This window comes from Ranitomeya variabilis, chromosome 1, assembly GCF_051348905.1.
Source record: "Ranitomeya variabilis isolate aRanVar5 chromosome 1, aRanVar5.hap1, whole genome shotgun sequence".
In the NCBI taxonomy this organism is placed as follows: Eukaryota; Metazoa; Chordata; class Amphibia; order Anura; family Dendrobatidae; genus Ranitomeya; species Ranitomeya variabilis.
Window position 1 is genome coordinate 218,441,127 of NC_135232.1, and position 15,353 is coordinate 218,456,479.

Below are 15,353 nucleotides of genomic sequence, written 5' to 3' on the forward strand. Positions count from 1 at the left end.
ACAGAAAAAAAAAAAAAAAAAAAAGGTAATTTTTTTAAGTTTACTTAACCCCTTCATGACCCAGCCTATTTTGGCCTTAATGACCTTGCCGTTTTTTGCAATTCTGACCAGTGTCCCTTTATGAGGTAATAACTCCGGAACGCTTCAACCAGGGTGGATAAAAATCAATGTTTTTTTAAAAAAATCAAAAAAATCGGATTTTTTTGATTTAAATCGGATTTTTTTGATTTAAATCGGATTTTTTTCAATAAACTGCTTTTTGAGGAAAATATTTTACCATCCAAAGGTTCTTCCATCATGAGATAAAGCTGAGTTGTTTAACTCAGTAGAATAAAGGCTGTATATGTGTAACATTCACAATGCCATGCTCTTCGAGAGGTTTCTGTAGGATGCTGACTATCCAACACGTTTGGGCATGTCAACTGAATGGAAAAAGAAACTAAACCAAAAGTGAAACCAAGCTAGAAGTGTGGAATTAAAGGGGCAGTATGAACAAAATGTGGAGGCTATTAATAGTTTATACAATTAAGACATGCTGCTTTTAAACACCTACCTATTGCCATATAGTAAAACAAAAAAGATTTTTACTTACTTTGGGGTCCCCCCCTCACCCTGGCGTTAGATCGTTGCCCCTAGTTTCGTCCGTGTAACTATGGGCGCACATGCGCACTGCTCTCACTTCTCATTTTAATCGTGATTTATATTAAAAAAAACCTTTTGATTTAAATCAGTGATTTAAATCATGATTAAAATCATGATTTAAATCGATCCGATTTAAATAGAAAAAAATCTTTTGATTTAAATCGTGATTTAAATCATGATTTAAATCGGCGTGATTTAAATCAATCCACCCTGGCTTCAACGGATCCTAGCGATTCTGAGATTGTTTTTTCGTGACATATTGGGCTTCATGTTAGTGGTAAATTTAGGTCAATAATTTCTGAGTTTATTTGTGAAAAAAATGGAAATTTGGCAAAAAATTTGAAAATTTCGCAATTTTCACATTTTGAATTTTTATTCTGTTAAACCAGAGAGTTATGTGACACAAAATAGTTAATAAATAACGTTTCCCACATGTCTACTTTACATCAGCACAATTTTGGAAACAATTTTTTTTTTTGCTAGGAAGTTATAAGGGTTAAAATTTGACCAGTGATTTCTCATTTTTACAACAAAATTTACAAAACCATTTTTTTTTAGGGACCACCTCACATTTGAAGTCATTTTGTGGGTTCTATATGGCTGAAAATACCCAAAAGTGACACCATTCTAAAAACTGCACCCCTCAAGGTGCTCAAAACCACATTCAAGAAGTTTATTAACCCTTCAGGTGTTTCACAGCAGCAGAAGCAACATGGAAGTAAAAAATGAACATTTAACTTTTTAGTCACAAAAATGATCTTTTAGCAACAATTTTTTTATTTTCCCAGCGGTAAAAGGAGAAACTGGACCACGGACGTTGTTGTCCAATTTGTCCTGAGTACGCTGATACCTCATATGTGGGGGTAAACCACTGTTTGGGCGCACGGCAGGGCTCGGAAGGGAAGGAGCGCCATTTGACTTTTTGAATGAAAAATTGGCTCCAATCTTTAGCGGACACCATGTCACGTTTGGAGAGCCCCCGTGTGCCTAAACATTGGAGCTCCCCCACAAGTGACCCCATTTTGGAAACTAGACCCCCCAAGGAACTCATCTAGAGGCATAGTGAGCACTTTAAACCCCCAGGTGCTTCACAAATTGTTCCGCAAAAATGAAAAAGTACTTTTTTTTCACACAAAATTTCTTTTAGCCTCAATTCTTTCATTTTCACATGGGCAACAGGATAAAATGGATCCTAAAATTTGTTGGGCAATTTCTCCTGAGTATGCCGATACCTCATATGTGGGGGTAAACCACTGTTTGGGTGCACGGCAAGGCTCGGAAGGGGAGGCGTGCCATTTGACTTTTTGAATGGAAAATTAGCTCCAATCGTTAGCGGACACCATGTCGCGTTTGGAGAGCCCCTGTGTGCCTAAACATTGGAGCTCCCCTACAAGTGACCCCATTTTGGAAACCAGGGTGGATTGATTTAAATCACGCCGATTTAAATCATGATTTAAATCACGATTTAAATCAAAAGATTTTTTTCTATTTAAATCGGATCGATTTAAATCATGATTTTAATCATGATTTAAATCACTGATTTAAATCAAAAGGTTTTTTTTAATATAAATCACGATTAAAATGAGAAGTGAGAGCAGTGCGCATGTGCGCCCATAGTTACACGGACGAAACTAGGGGCAACGATCTAACGCCAGGGTGAGGGGGGGACCCCAAAGTAAGTAAAAATCTTTTTTGTTTTACTATATGGCAATAGGTAGGTGTTTAAAAGCAGCATGTCTTAATTGTATAAACTATTAATAGCCTCCACATTTTGTTCATACTGCCCCTTTAATTCCACACTTCTAGCTTGGTTTCACTTTTGGTTTAGTTTCTTTTTCCATTCAGTTGACATGCCCAAACGTGTTGGATAGTCAGCATCCTACAGAAACCTCTCGAAGAGCATGGCATTGTGAATGTTACACATATACAGCCTTTATTCTACTGAGTTAAACAACTCAGCTTTATCTCATGATGGAAGAACCTTTGGATGGTAAAATATTTTCCTCAAAAAGCAGTTTATTGAAAAAAATCCGATTTAAATCAAAAAAATCCGATTTAAATCAAAAAAATCCGATTTTTTTGATTTTTTTAAAAAAACATTGATTTTTATCCACCCTGTTGGAAACTAGACCCCCCAAGGAACTTATCTAGATGCATAGTGAGCACTTACAACCCCCAGGTGCTTCACAGAAGTTTATAACGCAGAGCCGTGAAAATAAAAAAATAATTTTTCTTTCCTCAAAAATTATTTTTAGCCCAGAATTTTTTATTTTCCCAAGGATAATAGGAGAAATTGGACCCCAAATGTTGTTGTCCAGTTTGTCCTGAGTACGATGATACCCCATATGTGGGGGTAAACCACTGTTTGGGCGCACGGCAGGGCTCGGAAGGGAAGGCACGCCATTTGGCTTTTTGAATGGAAAATTAGCTCCAATCATTAGCGGACACCATGTCGCGTTTGGAGAGCCCCTGTGTGCCTAAACATTGGAGCTCCAGCACAAGTGACCCCATTTTGGAAACTAGACCTCCAAAGGAACTAATCTAGATGTGTGGTGAGCACTTTGAACCCCCAAGTGCTTCACAGACGTTTATAACGCAGAGCCATGAAAATAAAAAATAATTTTTCTTTTCTCAAAAATGATTTTTTAGCCCACAATTCTTTATTTTCCCAAGGGTAACAGGAGAAATTGGACCCCAAAAGTTGTTGTCCAGTTTCTCCTGAGTACGCTGATACCCCATATGTGGGGGTAAACCATTGTTTTGGCACACGTCGGGGTTCGGAAGGGAAGTAGTGACGTTTTGAAATGCAGACTTTGATGGAATGCTCTGCGGGCGTCAGGTTGCGTTTGCAGAGCCCCTGATGTGCCTAAACAGTAGGAACTCCCCACAAGTGACTCCATTTTGGAAACTAGACCCCCAAGGGAACTTATCTAGATGTGTGGTGAGCACTTTGAACCCCCAAGTGCTTCACAGAAGTTTATAACGCAGAGCCGTGAAAATAATAAACGTGTTTCCTTTCCTCAAAAATATTTTTTTAGCCCAGAATTTTTTATTTTTGCAAGAGTAACAGGAGAAATTGGACCCCAAAAGTTGTTGTCCAGTTTCTCCTGAGTACGCTGATACCCCATATGTGGGGGTAAACCACTGTTTGGGCACACGTCAGGGCTCGGAAGGGAAGTAGTGACGTTTTGGAATGCAGACTTTGATGGAATGGTCTGCGGGCATCATGTTACGTTTGCAGAGCCCCTGATATGCCTAAACAGTAGAAACCCCCCACAAGTGACCCCATTTTGGAAACTAGACCCCCCAAGGAACTAATCTAGATGTGTGGTGAGCACTTTCAATCCCCAAGTGCTTCACAGAAGTTTACAACGCAGAGCCGTGAAAATAAAAAATAATTGTTCTTTCCTCAAAAATTATGTTTTAGCAAGTAATTTTTTATTTTTGCAAGGGTAACAGGAGAAATTGGACCCCAACAGTTGTTGCCCAGTTTGTCCTGAGTACGCTGGTACCCCAAATGTGGGGGTAAACCACTGTTTGGGCGCACGTCGGGGCTTGGAAGGGCGGGAGCACCATTTGACTTTTTGAACGCAAGATTGGCTGGAATCAATGGTGGCGCCATGTTGCGTTTGGAGACCCCTGATGTGCCTAAACAGTGGAAACCCCTCAATTCTAACTTCAACACTAACCCCAACACACCCCTAATCCTAATCCCAACTGTAGCCATAACCCTAATCACAACCCTAACCACAACCCTAACCGCAACACACCCGTAACCCTAATTCCAACCCTAATCCTAACCCTAATCCCAACCGTAACCCTAATCCCAACCCTAATCACAACTGTAACCCCAACACACCCCTAACCCTATCCGTAACCCTAACCACAAGCCTAATCTTAACCCTATTTCAAACCCTAGCCCTAATTCCAACCCTAACCCTAAGGCTATGTGCCCACGTTGCGGATTCGTGTGAGATTTTTCCGCACGATTTTTGAAAAATCTGCAGGTAAAAGGCACTGCGTTTTACCTGCGGATTTACAGCAGATTTCCAGTGTTTTTTTGTGCGGATTTCACCTGCGGATTCCTATTGAGGAACAGGTGTAAAACGCTGCGGAATCCGCACAAAGAATTGACATTCTGCGGAAAATACAACGCAGCGTTTCTGCACGGAATTTTCCGCACCATGGGCACAGCGGATTTGGTTTTCCTTAGGTGTACATGGTACTGTAAACCTGATGGAAAACTGCTTCGAATTCGCAGCGGCCAATCCGCTGCGGATCCACGGCCGATCCGCTGCGGATCCGCGGCCGATCCGCTCTGTGTGCACATGCCATAACCCTACCCCTAACCCTACCCGTAACCCTAACCCTACCCCTAACCCTACCCCTAGTTCTAACCCTAGTTCTAACCCTAACCCTAGTGGAAAAAAAAAAAAATATTTTCTTTATTTTATTATTGTCCCTATGGGGGTGATAAAGGGGGGGGGGGTATTTATTATTTTTTTTATTTTGATCGCTGTGATAGAACCTACCACAGCGATCAAAATGTACTTGTAAGGAATCTGCCGACTGGCAGATTCGGCGGGCGCACTGAGCATGCGCCCGCCATTTTCCAAGATGGCGGCGCCCAGCGAGGAGACGGCCGGACACCGGGAGGATCGGTAAGTATGAAGGGGTGGTGGATCGGAGCACAGGGGGGGTGATCGGAGCACAGGGGGGGGGGGGGATCTGAGCAAGGAGGGAGCGGGCAGGAGGACGGGGGAGCCGGCAGGCGGACGGAGGGGACCGGACCCCATAACGGAGGACTGGGGGGGGCGATCGGTGGGTGTGGGGGGGGGGGGGGGGGCACTTGAGTATTTCCAGCCATGGCCGATGATATTGCAGCATCGGCCATGGCTGGATTGTAATATTTCACCAGTTTTTTAGGTGAAATATTACAAATCGCTCTGATTGGCTGTTGAAAGTGAAACTGCCAATCAGAGCGATCGTAGCCACGGGGGGGTGAAGCCACCCCCCCTGGGCTGAAGCACCACTCCCCCTGTCTCTGCAGATCGGGTAAAATCGGAGTTAACCCTTTCACCCGATCTGCAGGGACGCGATCATTCCATGACGCATACGCTGCGTCATAGGTCGCTTTGGCACCGACTTTCATGACGCAGCGTATGCGTCAAAGGTCGTTAAGGGGTTAATTTTAAAAAGCATGACGTTTCTGTTAGGCTGTTTAATAACACAAAACTGCTACAATCCAAAAACATATAGTAGAGTCATGTTGACATTGCTAAGGCTGTGCTTATGGTAACAGCTCAAAAGGGTCCATACCGTCCTCGGGGAACTCCTTGTCACACACTTTCCAGGTTTTGCAGTATTGCAATTCAAATTTTTTAATAAAACTTCAACAAAGCGGGTGAATTCGAATTTCAAAAGGTTAGATTATGTCTAATAGTTTAAGGTATGCGACAACTGGTTAATAGAAATGGAATCTAAATTTCAGAATTGAATATATTATGTGCATACACACATGCTATTTGTAGCAGCATTATCAGAACTTACAGATTGAGGAGGTCCTTTTCCACTGCTTCTCCCTCTGTAAAAAAAAAATAAAATAAAATAAGCGTGTTACTTTGAGAAAAGTGTGACAGATGTAGACAAAAATCACCAAGATATTGATCACTGGATCTTGGCTCAAGAAAAAGATCTATTTACAAATTGGCATATAAGTACCCCTAAAGTAAAAGGCTGCAACTAAAAACATAGCCTTTATTTATACATCCTAATAATTATTTCCAAAACTTATTACCGAATGTTCACCACTTTCCCAAAGACCATTGTACAGCGGTAATACACTCACGTACTCATCCTCCCCAAGGCCAATTGCAGCTCTCTATTGATGCTCAAGTGAATTTTGGCTGCAGTAGTGACATCATGACTATCTGAGCGGTGCAGCTGCAGCTCATGCCATCTACATCACCACTGAGGTTAGTGATTGGCTGCAGCGATGATGTGCGTTGTAGCAGCGAGTTACCCTCGGCAGCAGTGGGAAGCAAGCCTTGATCCTACATTATAAAGTACAACATATACTTCCAGAGTTGCAGGCATTTTCACTGGGCCTAATTTGCTAATGTTTATCTTCTGTACCAAAGAGTTTGCTTACAGGATTCTCAGGGGTCGGGGTGAGGTGAGGGCATGTCTTGTAAGCTGTTCTGCATATAATTACTCCATCAGCAATTTTCCCCTTAAGGCCGAGTCACACATAACGATATCGTTAACTATATCGTTGCAACGTCACGCTTTTGGTGACATAGCAACGATCCCGCTAACGATCTCGTTATGTGTGACAGCGACCAACGATCAGGCCCCTGCTGGGAGATCCAGCGATGTGTTCACTTGTAACCAGGGTAAATATCGGGTTACTAAGCGCAGGGCCGCGTTTAGTAACCCGATATTTACCCTGGTTACTATTGTAAAAGTAAAAAAAAAAAAAAAAAAAAAAAAAAACAGTACATACTCACATTCTGCGGTCTGTCACGTCCCCCGGCGTCCACAGGGTTAAAACTGCTTTCGGCAGGAGCGCTGCTAATATGCAAGCGCTGCTGCCGAGAGCTTCCCTGCACTGACTGTCAGCGCCGGCCGTAAAGCAGAGCACAGCGGTGACGTCACCGCTGTTACTGCCGGCGCTGACACATTCAGTGCAGGGAAGCTCTCGGCAGTTTTAACCCTGTGGACGCCGGCGGGGGACGTGACAGACCTCAGAATGTGAGTATGTTGTGGTTTTTTGTTTTTACTTTTACAATGGTAACCAGGGTAAATATCGGGTTACTAAGCGCGGCCCTGCACTTAGTAACCCAATGTTTACCCTGGTTACCCGGGTGTTGCAGGGGGACTTCGGCATCGTTGAAGACAGTTTCAATGATGCCGAAGTCGTTCCCCTGATCGTTGGTTGCTGGAGAGAGCTGTCTGTGTGTGACAGCTCCCCAGCGACCACACAACAACTTACCAACGATCACGGTCAGGTCGTATCGCTGGTCGTGATCGTTGGTAAGTTGTTTAGTGTGACTCCAGCTTTAGGAAGCACCACAAAAAGCATATTGGGTTAACTAAATCAAAAAGTCCCATATCTCTGGATCTGTATGGAGTATTTCAAGAAAAAAACTGAGTAATCAGGGGAGCAGTAGGAATACCCCTGATTAATAATACACCCCCCCCCCCCGATGTATCCTGAAAGATAAGAAAAACAGGTTAGATTATACTCACCCATGGTCGGTCCCGCTGCGGTCCGATGGGCATCGCGGTCTGGGTCCAGCACCTCCCATCTTCATACGATGACGTCCTCTTCTTGTCCGGCTTCTGGACAGGAGTAATTCTCTGCCCTGTTGAGGGCAGAGCAAAGTACTGCAGTGCGCAGGCGCCGGGAAAGGTCAGAGAGGCCCGACACCTGCGCACTGCAGGGCAGATAAAGTACTCCTGCGCAGGAGCCGCAGCAGAAGAAGAGGACATCGAAAGAAGATGGGAGGCCCCGGACCGCGACGCTTATCAGATTGGACAGCAGCGGGACCGCCCCTGGGTGAGTATAATATAACCTGTTTTTCTTATTTTTCAGGATACATGGGGGGGCTTATCTAAAGCATTACAGAATGCTTGCTGTAGATAAGCCCTTGATGCCGGTGGCCTTAGTTTATAGGCCATTTTTGGGGTGATAGATTCCCTTTAAAAACACTATGGAGTGATCAATATGTACTGCCTGCCATCAGTGCTGAAGATCAGTTGGTTTGCAGTGTGTCTATACTAAATAGCCAATTCCAGTTAAAGACTTGAGACAATGCAGCCGACAGCCATTTCATGTGTATGGAGGGTGGGGGCTCCTGTAAATCTATGTTTGCCAACCAGTGGCCAAACTGCAACTTACCTCATGCTATGGCAGGAACAAGATGTAAGGCAGTTCAGTTTTGCAATACCAGAGGCAGGTTGGCGAACACTGTTGTAAACAATCGTAATTGAATATACTGTGGAATGACAATGAACCTGCCCATCTACATTTCCAAACACACTAATGTCGAGGGCTAGTTTCACATTTGCATCTGTGCGTGCAGCGTTTGATCCGCATACATCTGCATGCGTCATGCGTACATATATTTAACATGTGTACATGGACATGCGTTTGCATGCTTTTGTGTACGTATGTGTTTTTTCACGGTGTGCGGCTGGGCGCGGCGAATGCAACATGTTGCATTTTTTAAGGAGTCAAAAACTGTCAAATACGCGCAGGCATGCGGATGAGTGCGATAAAAAAAAACATTACTGTCTATGGGAACGCATGCGTACGCATGTCCTTGCATACGCATGTGTTCGATGCGCTTGCATACTTCGGACTGCACATGTCCAGGAATGGATTGAGACACCCACTGAGACACACCCTCCTGGAAATATTGAACGCATGCGCATAAAAAAAACCCGCAAACGCATGCACACGCAGTGGTTTTTTTTGCAGTCATGTGTAAGCTGACACGTTTTGGCACACGTTTGCGTATGCAGAGGATACGCTGCGCACATACACGCAAATGTGAAGTTAGCCTAACAGTGGGATTCCAGTGCGAGACATGTAATGACCGACAGTCTGTTCTACATGTCTCACACTGGTAATGCCCCCCTTTCATTTAAAATAAGCTCTGGAAGAAGATTCTTAAGATCTATGGCTTGGACACAGATCTCCCTAACAGACATTTACAGGTTAAGAAAAAAACATGGATTTCTCTGGAATAAGACATTGAATCGAAGAGATCAAGGTATAATTTTATTTCAATTTCCAGACCTACATGAAGGGCTGAGTTGGTAATCCAAACATCTAATTCCTCAATTTCCCAGATTCCCCAGCACTGGTCACTGCTGAGCATGTACATAAAGTGCAGCACAGATTCGTCTCAACTAAGAGCCGAGATCCTTAGATCCGAAACACAACAGACTTGTTTGTTATTATACCCTTTCCCTTCCGACTTCCTCTTCTCTTCCAGTTTTGTTTCCAAATAAATAATATCTAAGCTAATTATCCAATCCCTTATATGAACCAAAACGAATAAATAGCACCAGAAACCAAAAGTAAAAATATGAATTGTTATTAAATAGCATAAAAATAAAAAGAACTCAATACAAAAGAAATACAGGACAATGACAAGGGATCTCAACTAAAGAAAGATGGCAAAGCAGTCCCCAACAGGCAAACAGGTAATAAATGGATGTTAAATCATCCACTGGTGCAAAAAAATAGTAAACTCTACAAGAGAAACGGATAACCATGTGCTAGCAAAGTGCATCAAAAATATAAGGTATAAGAAGAAACCTCATGCAGAGTAGAAGTATCAGAATGCACACAGGTCAAGAAAATCAATGAACGATAGTACAACTCATAATTACCTGTAGGACCACGATGCCATCCACCCCTACGCGCGTTTCGGCAATGTGCCTTCTTCCGGGGGCATGGCATCATGTGATATGGTGGGCATTATAAAGGATACCGCATCCAATCAGGAAATGTATGAACCCTCGTAACGGCGCATGCGCAGACGGACCGCATCCAGAAGCCGAGACAACACCAAGGGCGTCAGACGAGGAGGGACGCGTCATCAGGACCGCCCACATGCGAAGCACGTGACCGGCACCGACAGCGCGGACACCCACAAGTCATGGAGACGCCGCCGATGTTGCTCAGCATGCGCACAGGGATAGGCGAGTATAGACAAGATAAAACATATAACAAGTAAAACAAGACGGACCATGAAGGAAGAATACCACTTTGCAAAAATACTAGTGCAAAAAAGTGCAACATGCTAAAATGCATAAAATTTTGCATATAGGTAGTGCAATACTTGCCAGACAAGGGCCTACAGTAATAAAAAAGCTGTGTGCAAAAATTGCAACGTGATAAAAATGCATATATTGTCTTATATATATTTATTGTATTTTTATGTATCAGTGCAGGTCCCTGTTGTGGCTAGCATTGTATCATTTATATTAATATGCATTTTTATCACGTTGCAATTTTTGCACACAGCTTTTTTATTACTGTAGGCCCTTGTCTGGCAAGTATTGCACTACCTATATGCAAAATTTTATGCATTTTAGCACGTTGCACTTTTTTGCACTAGTATTTTTGCAAAGTGGTATTCTTCCTTCATGGTCCGTCTTGTTTTACTTGTTATATGTTTTATCTTGTCTATACTCACCTAACCCTGTGCGCATGCGCGCCGGCGCTCCGTTGCTGAGCAACATCGGCGGCGTCTCCATGACTTGTGGGTGTCCGCGCTGTCGGTGCCGGTCACGTGCTTCGCATGTGGGCGGTCCTGATGACGCGTCCCTCCTCGTCTGACGCCCTTGGTGTTGTCTCGGCTTCTGGATGCGGTCCGTCTGCGCATGCGCCGTTACGAGGGTTCATACATTTCCTGATTGGATGCGGTATCCTTTATAATGCCCACCATATCACATGATGCCATGCCCCGGAAGAAGGCACATTGCCGAAACGCGCGTAGGGGTGGATGGCATCGTGGTCCTACAGGTAATTATGAGTTGTACTATCGTTCATTGATTTTCTTGACCTGTGTGCATTCTGATACTTCTACTCTGCATGAGGTTTCTTCTTATACCTTATATTTTTGATGCACTTTGCTAGCACATGGTTATCCGTTTCTCTTGTAGAGTTTACTATTTTTTTGCACCAGTGGATGATTTAACATCCATTTATTACCTGTTGGGGACCGCTTTGCCATCTTTCTTTAGGTGAGATCCCTTGTCATTGTCCTGTATTTCTTTTGTATTGAGTTCTTTTGAATTTTTATGCTATTTAATAAAAATTCATATTTTTACTTTTGGTTTCTGGTGCTATTTATTCGTTTTGGTTCATATATATTGTGGCACTCCACCATTTATATATTTCCTGGCACCCTATGTTACTTCTTGAGGGGTGCATGTGTGGTTTGATTTTTTTGATTAATATTGTTTACTGTGGTTTTCACAGCTTCTTCATTCCCGTATCAGGATGGATTACCGTACTAGAGATACAACCTGGCAGACAGCGGTTGCTCAGGTCTTTGACAGGGATCTACCTAGCATGAGTAGTGATGATCAGAGTGATATAAATAATCTACAAGCACAGATTAGAAGATTATTACACAGACGGACTAAATTGTGGTGGAACCGAGCATTCTTGGAGAATTATCTCCGTAAGAACTTGATTCCACGGGGTTTGCGTATACAAATATTTCCTTCTTTCCCGATATCTCATGAGCATTTTGTTACTGGATAGGAGGAGGTTTGTACCAAGGCGTCCATACAATTTATGGAACTTCTTGTGAACTTTGAGAAAAAATCGTTATTGGGTTTGGAGAGTGAAATTGATGATCTTTATTCCAAATTCAAGAAAATTGCCAGTGCTGATGTGGTTACTGCCTTTAACCCCTTCCCGACCCATGACGCCTATGCGGCGTCATGGAATGATCGCATCCCTGCAGATCGGGTGAAAGGGTTAATTCCTATTTTACCCGATCTGCAGGGAGAGGGGGAGTTGTACTTCAGCCTAGGGGGGGTGGCTTTGCCCCCACGTGGCTACGATCGCTCTGATTGGCTGTTGAAAGTGCAACAGCCAATCAGAGCAATTTGCAATATTTCACCTATGAAAATGGTGAAATATTGCAATCCAGCCATGGCCGATGCTGCAATAGCATCTGCCATGGCTGGAAATCATGTACTGGCCCCCCCCACCGCCCCCGATCTCCTCCCCAGTCGTCCGTTCTGTCAGGTACCCCCCTCCGTCCCCCTGTCCGCTCCCCCGTGCTCCTGTCCGCTCCCCCGTGCTCCTGTCCGCTCCCCCCGTCCTCCGATCCCCCCCCCTGTGCTCCGATCCACCCCCCCACCACCCCCTCATACTTACCGAGCCTCCCGGTGTCCGGCCGTCTCCTCGCTGGGCGCCGCCATCTTGGAAAATGGCGGGCGCATGCTCAGTACGCCCGCCGAATCTGCAGGCTGGCAGATTCGTTACAGGTACATTTTGATCGCTGTGGTAGGTTCTACCACAGCGATCAAAATAAAAAAATAATAAATAAACCCCCCCCTTTATCACCCCCATAGGTAGGGACAATAATAAAATAAAGAAAATATTTTTTTTTCTTTTACCACTAGGGTTAGGGTTAGAACTAGGGGTAGGGTTAGGGGTAGGGTTAGGGTTACGGGTAGGGTTAGGGTTAGGGGTAGGGTTATGGCATGTGCACACAGAGCGGATCGGCCGCGGATCCGCAGCGGATCGGCCGCGGATCCGCAGCGGATCGGCCGCGGATCCGCAGCGGATCCGCAGTGGATCCGCAGCGGATTGGCCGCGGATCTGCAGCGGATCCGCAGCGGATCGGCCGCGGTTCCGCAGCGGATCGGCAGCGGATCCGCAGCAGATTGGCCGCGGATCTGCAGCGGATTGGCCGCGGATCGGCAGCGGATCCGCAGCGGATTGGCCGCGGATCTGCAGCGGATAGGCAGCGGATCGGCCGCGGATCGGCCGCGGATCCGCAGCGGATCGGCCGCGGATCCGCAGCGGATCGGCCGCGGATCCGCAGTGGATCCGCAGCGGATTGGCCGCGGATCTGCAGCGGATCGGCCGCGGATTAGCAGCGGATCGGCAGCGGATTGGCCGCGGATCCGCAGCGGATTGGCCGCGGATCTGCAGCGGATTGGCAGCGGATTGGCCGCGGATCCGCAGCGGATTGGCAGCGGATTGGCCGCGGATCCGCAGCGGATTGGCCGCTGCGAATTCGAAGCAGTTTTCCATCAGGTTTACAGTACCATGTACACCTAAGGAAAACCAAATCTGCTGTGCCCATGGTGCGGAAAATTCCGTGCAGAAACGCTGCATTGTATTTTCCGCAGCATGTCAATTCTTTGTGCGGATTCCGCAGCGGTTTACACCTGTTCCTCAATAGGAATCCGCAGGTGAAATCCGCACAAAAAAACACTGGAAATCTGCTGTAAATCCGCAGGCAAAACGCAGTGCCTTTTACCTGCAGATTTTTCAAAAATCGTGCGGAAAAATCTCACACGAATCCTCAACGTGGGCACATACCCTTAGGGTTAGGGTTGGAATTAGGGCTAGGGTTGGAAATAGGGTTAAGAATAGGCTTGTGGTTAGGGTTACGGATAGGGTTAGGGGTGTGTTGGGGTTACAGTTGTGGTTAGGGTTGGGATTAGGGTTACGGTTGGGATTAGGGTTAGGATTAGGGTTGGAATTAGGGTTACGGTTGTGTTGCGGTTAGGGTTGTGGTTAGGGGTGTGTTGGGGTTAGGGTTGTGATTAGGGTTATGGCTACAGTTGGGATTAGGATTAGGGGTGTGTTGGGGTTAGTGTTGAAGTTAGAATTGAGGGGTTTCCACTGTTTTAGGCACATCAGGGGTCTCCAAACGCAACATGGCGCCACCATTGATTCCAGCCAATCTTGCGTTCAAAAAGTCAAATGGTGCTCCCGCCCTTCCAAGCCCCGACGTGCGCCCAAACAGTGGTTTACCCCCACATTTGGGGTACCAGCGTACTCAGGACAAACTGGGCAACAACTGTTGGGGTCCAATTTCTCCTGTTACCCTTGCAAAAATAAAAAATTACTTGCTAAAACATAATTTTTGAGGAAAGAACAATTATTTTTTATTTTCACGGCTCTGCGTTATAAACTTCTGTGAAGCACTTGGGGGTTGAAAGTGCTCACCACACATCTAGATAAGTTCCTTCGGGGGTCTAGTTTCCAAAATGGGGTCACTTGTGGGGTGTTTCTACTGTTTAGGCACATCAGGGGCTCTGCAAATGCAATGTGACGCCCGCAGACCATTCCATCAAAGTCTGCATTTCAAATGTCACTACTTCCCTTCCGAGCCCTGACGTGTGCCCAAACAGTGGTTTACCCCCACATATGGGGTATCAGCGTACTCACAACAAACTGGGCAACAAATATTGGGGTCCAAATTCTCCTGTTACCCTTGTGAAAATAAAAAATTGCTTGCTAAAACATCTTTTTTGAGGAAAGAAAAATGATTTTTTATTTTCACGGCTCTGCGTTGTAAACTTCTGTGAAGCACTTGGGGGTTGAACGTGCTCACCACACATCTAGATAAGTTCCTTGGGGGGTCTAGTTTCCAAAATGGGGTCACTTGTGGGGGGTTTCTACTGTTTAGGCATATCAGGGGCTCTGCAAACGTAACATGATGCCCGCAGACCATTCCATCAAAGTCTGCATTCCAAAACGTCACTACTTCCCTTCCGAGCCCCGGCATGTACCCAAACAGTGGTTTACCCCCACATATGGGGTATCAGCGTACTCAGGAGAAACTGGACAACAACTTTTGGGGTCCAATTTCTCCTGTTACTCTTGCAAAAATAAAAAAATTCTGGGCTAAAAAAATATTTTTGAGGAAAGGAAACACATTTTTTATTTTCACGGCTCTGCGTTATAAACTTCTGTGAAGCACTTGGGGGTTCAAAGTGCTCACCACACATCTAGATAAGTTCCCTTGGGGGTCTAGTTTCCAAAATGGAGTCACTTGTGGGGAGTTCCTACTGTTTAGGCACATCAGGGGCTCTGCAAACGCAACCTGATGCCCGCAGAGCATTCCATCAAAGTCTGCATTTCAAAACGTCACTACTTCCCTTCCGAACCCCGACGTGTGCCAAAACAGTGGTTTACCCCCACATATGGGGTA

General features: G+C 45.1%; 1 protein-coding gene across 25 annotated transcripts in view; it reads right to left on the reverse strand.

Moving 5' to 3' along the window:
* Positions 1-15,353, reverse strand: part of ATXN2 (ataxin 2) — a 177,619-nt gene that overhangs the window by 116,145 nt on the left and 46,121 nt on the right. For all 25 annotated transcript variants that reach the window (XM_077292713.1, XM_077292724.1, XM_077292651.1 and 22 more), the window contains exon 2: positions 6,193-6,226. Coding sequence is in view for 19 of the 25 variants with exons in the window: in XM_077292679.1 (XP_077148794.1) it covers positions 6,193-6,226 (34 nt within the window). In the remaining 6 variants the exon portion in view is untranslated. The remainder of the gene's footprint in view (positions 1-6,192; positions 6,227-15,353) is intronic.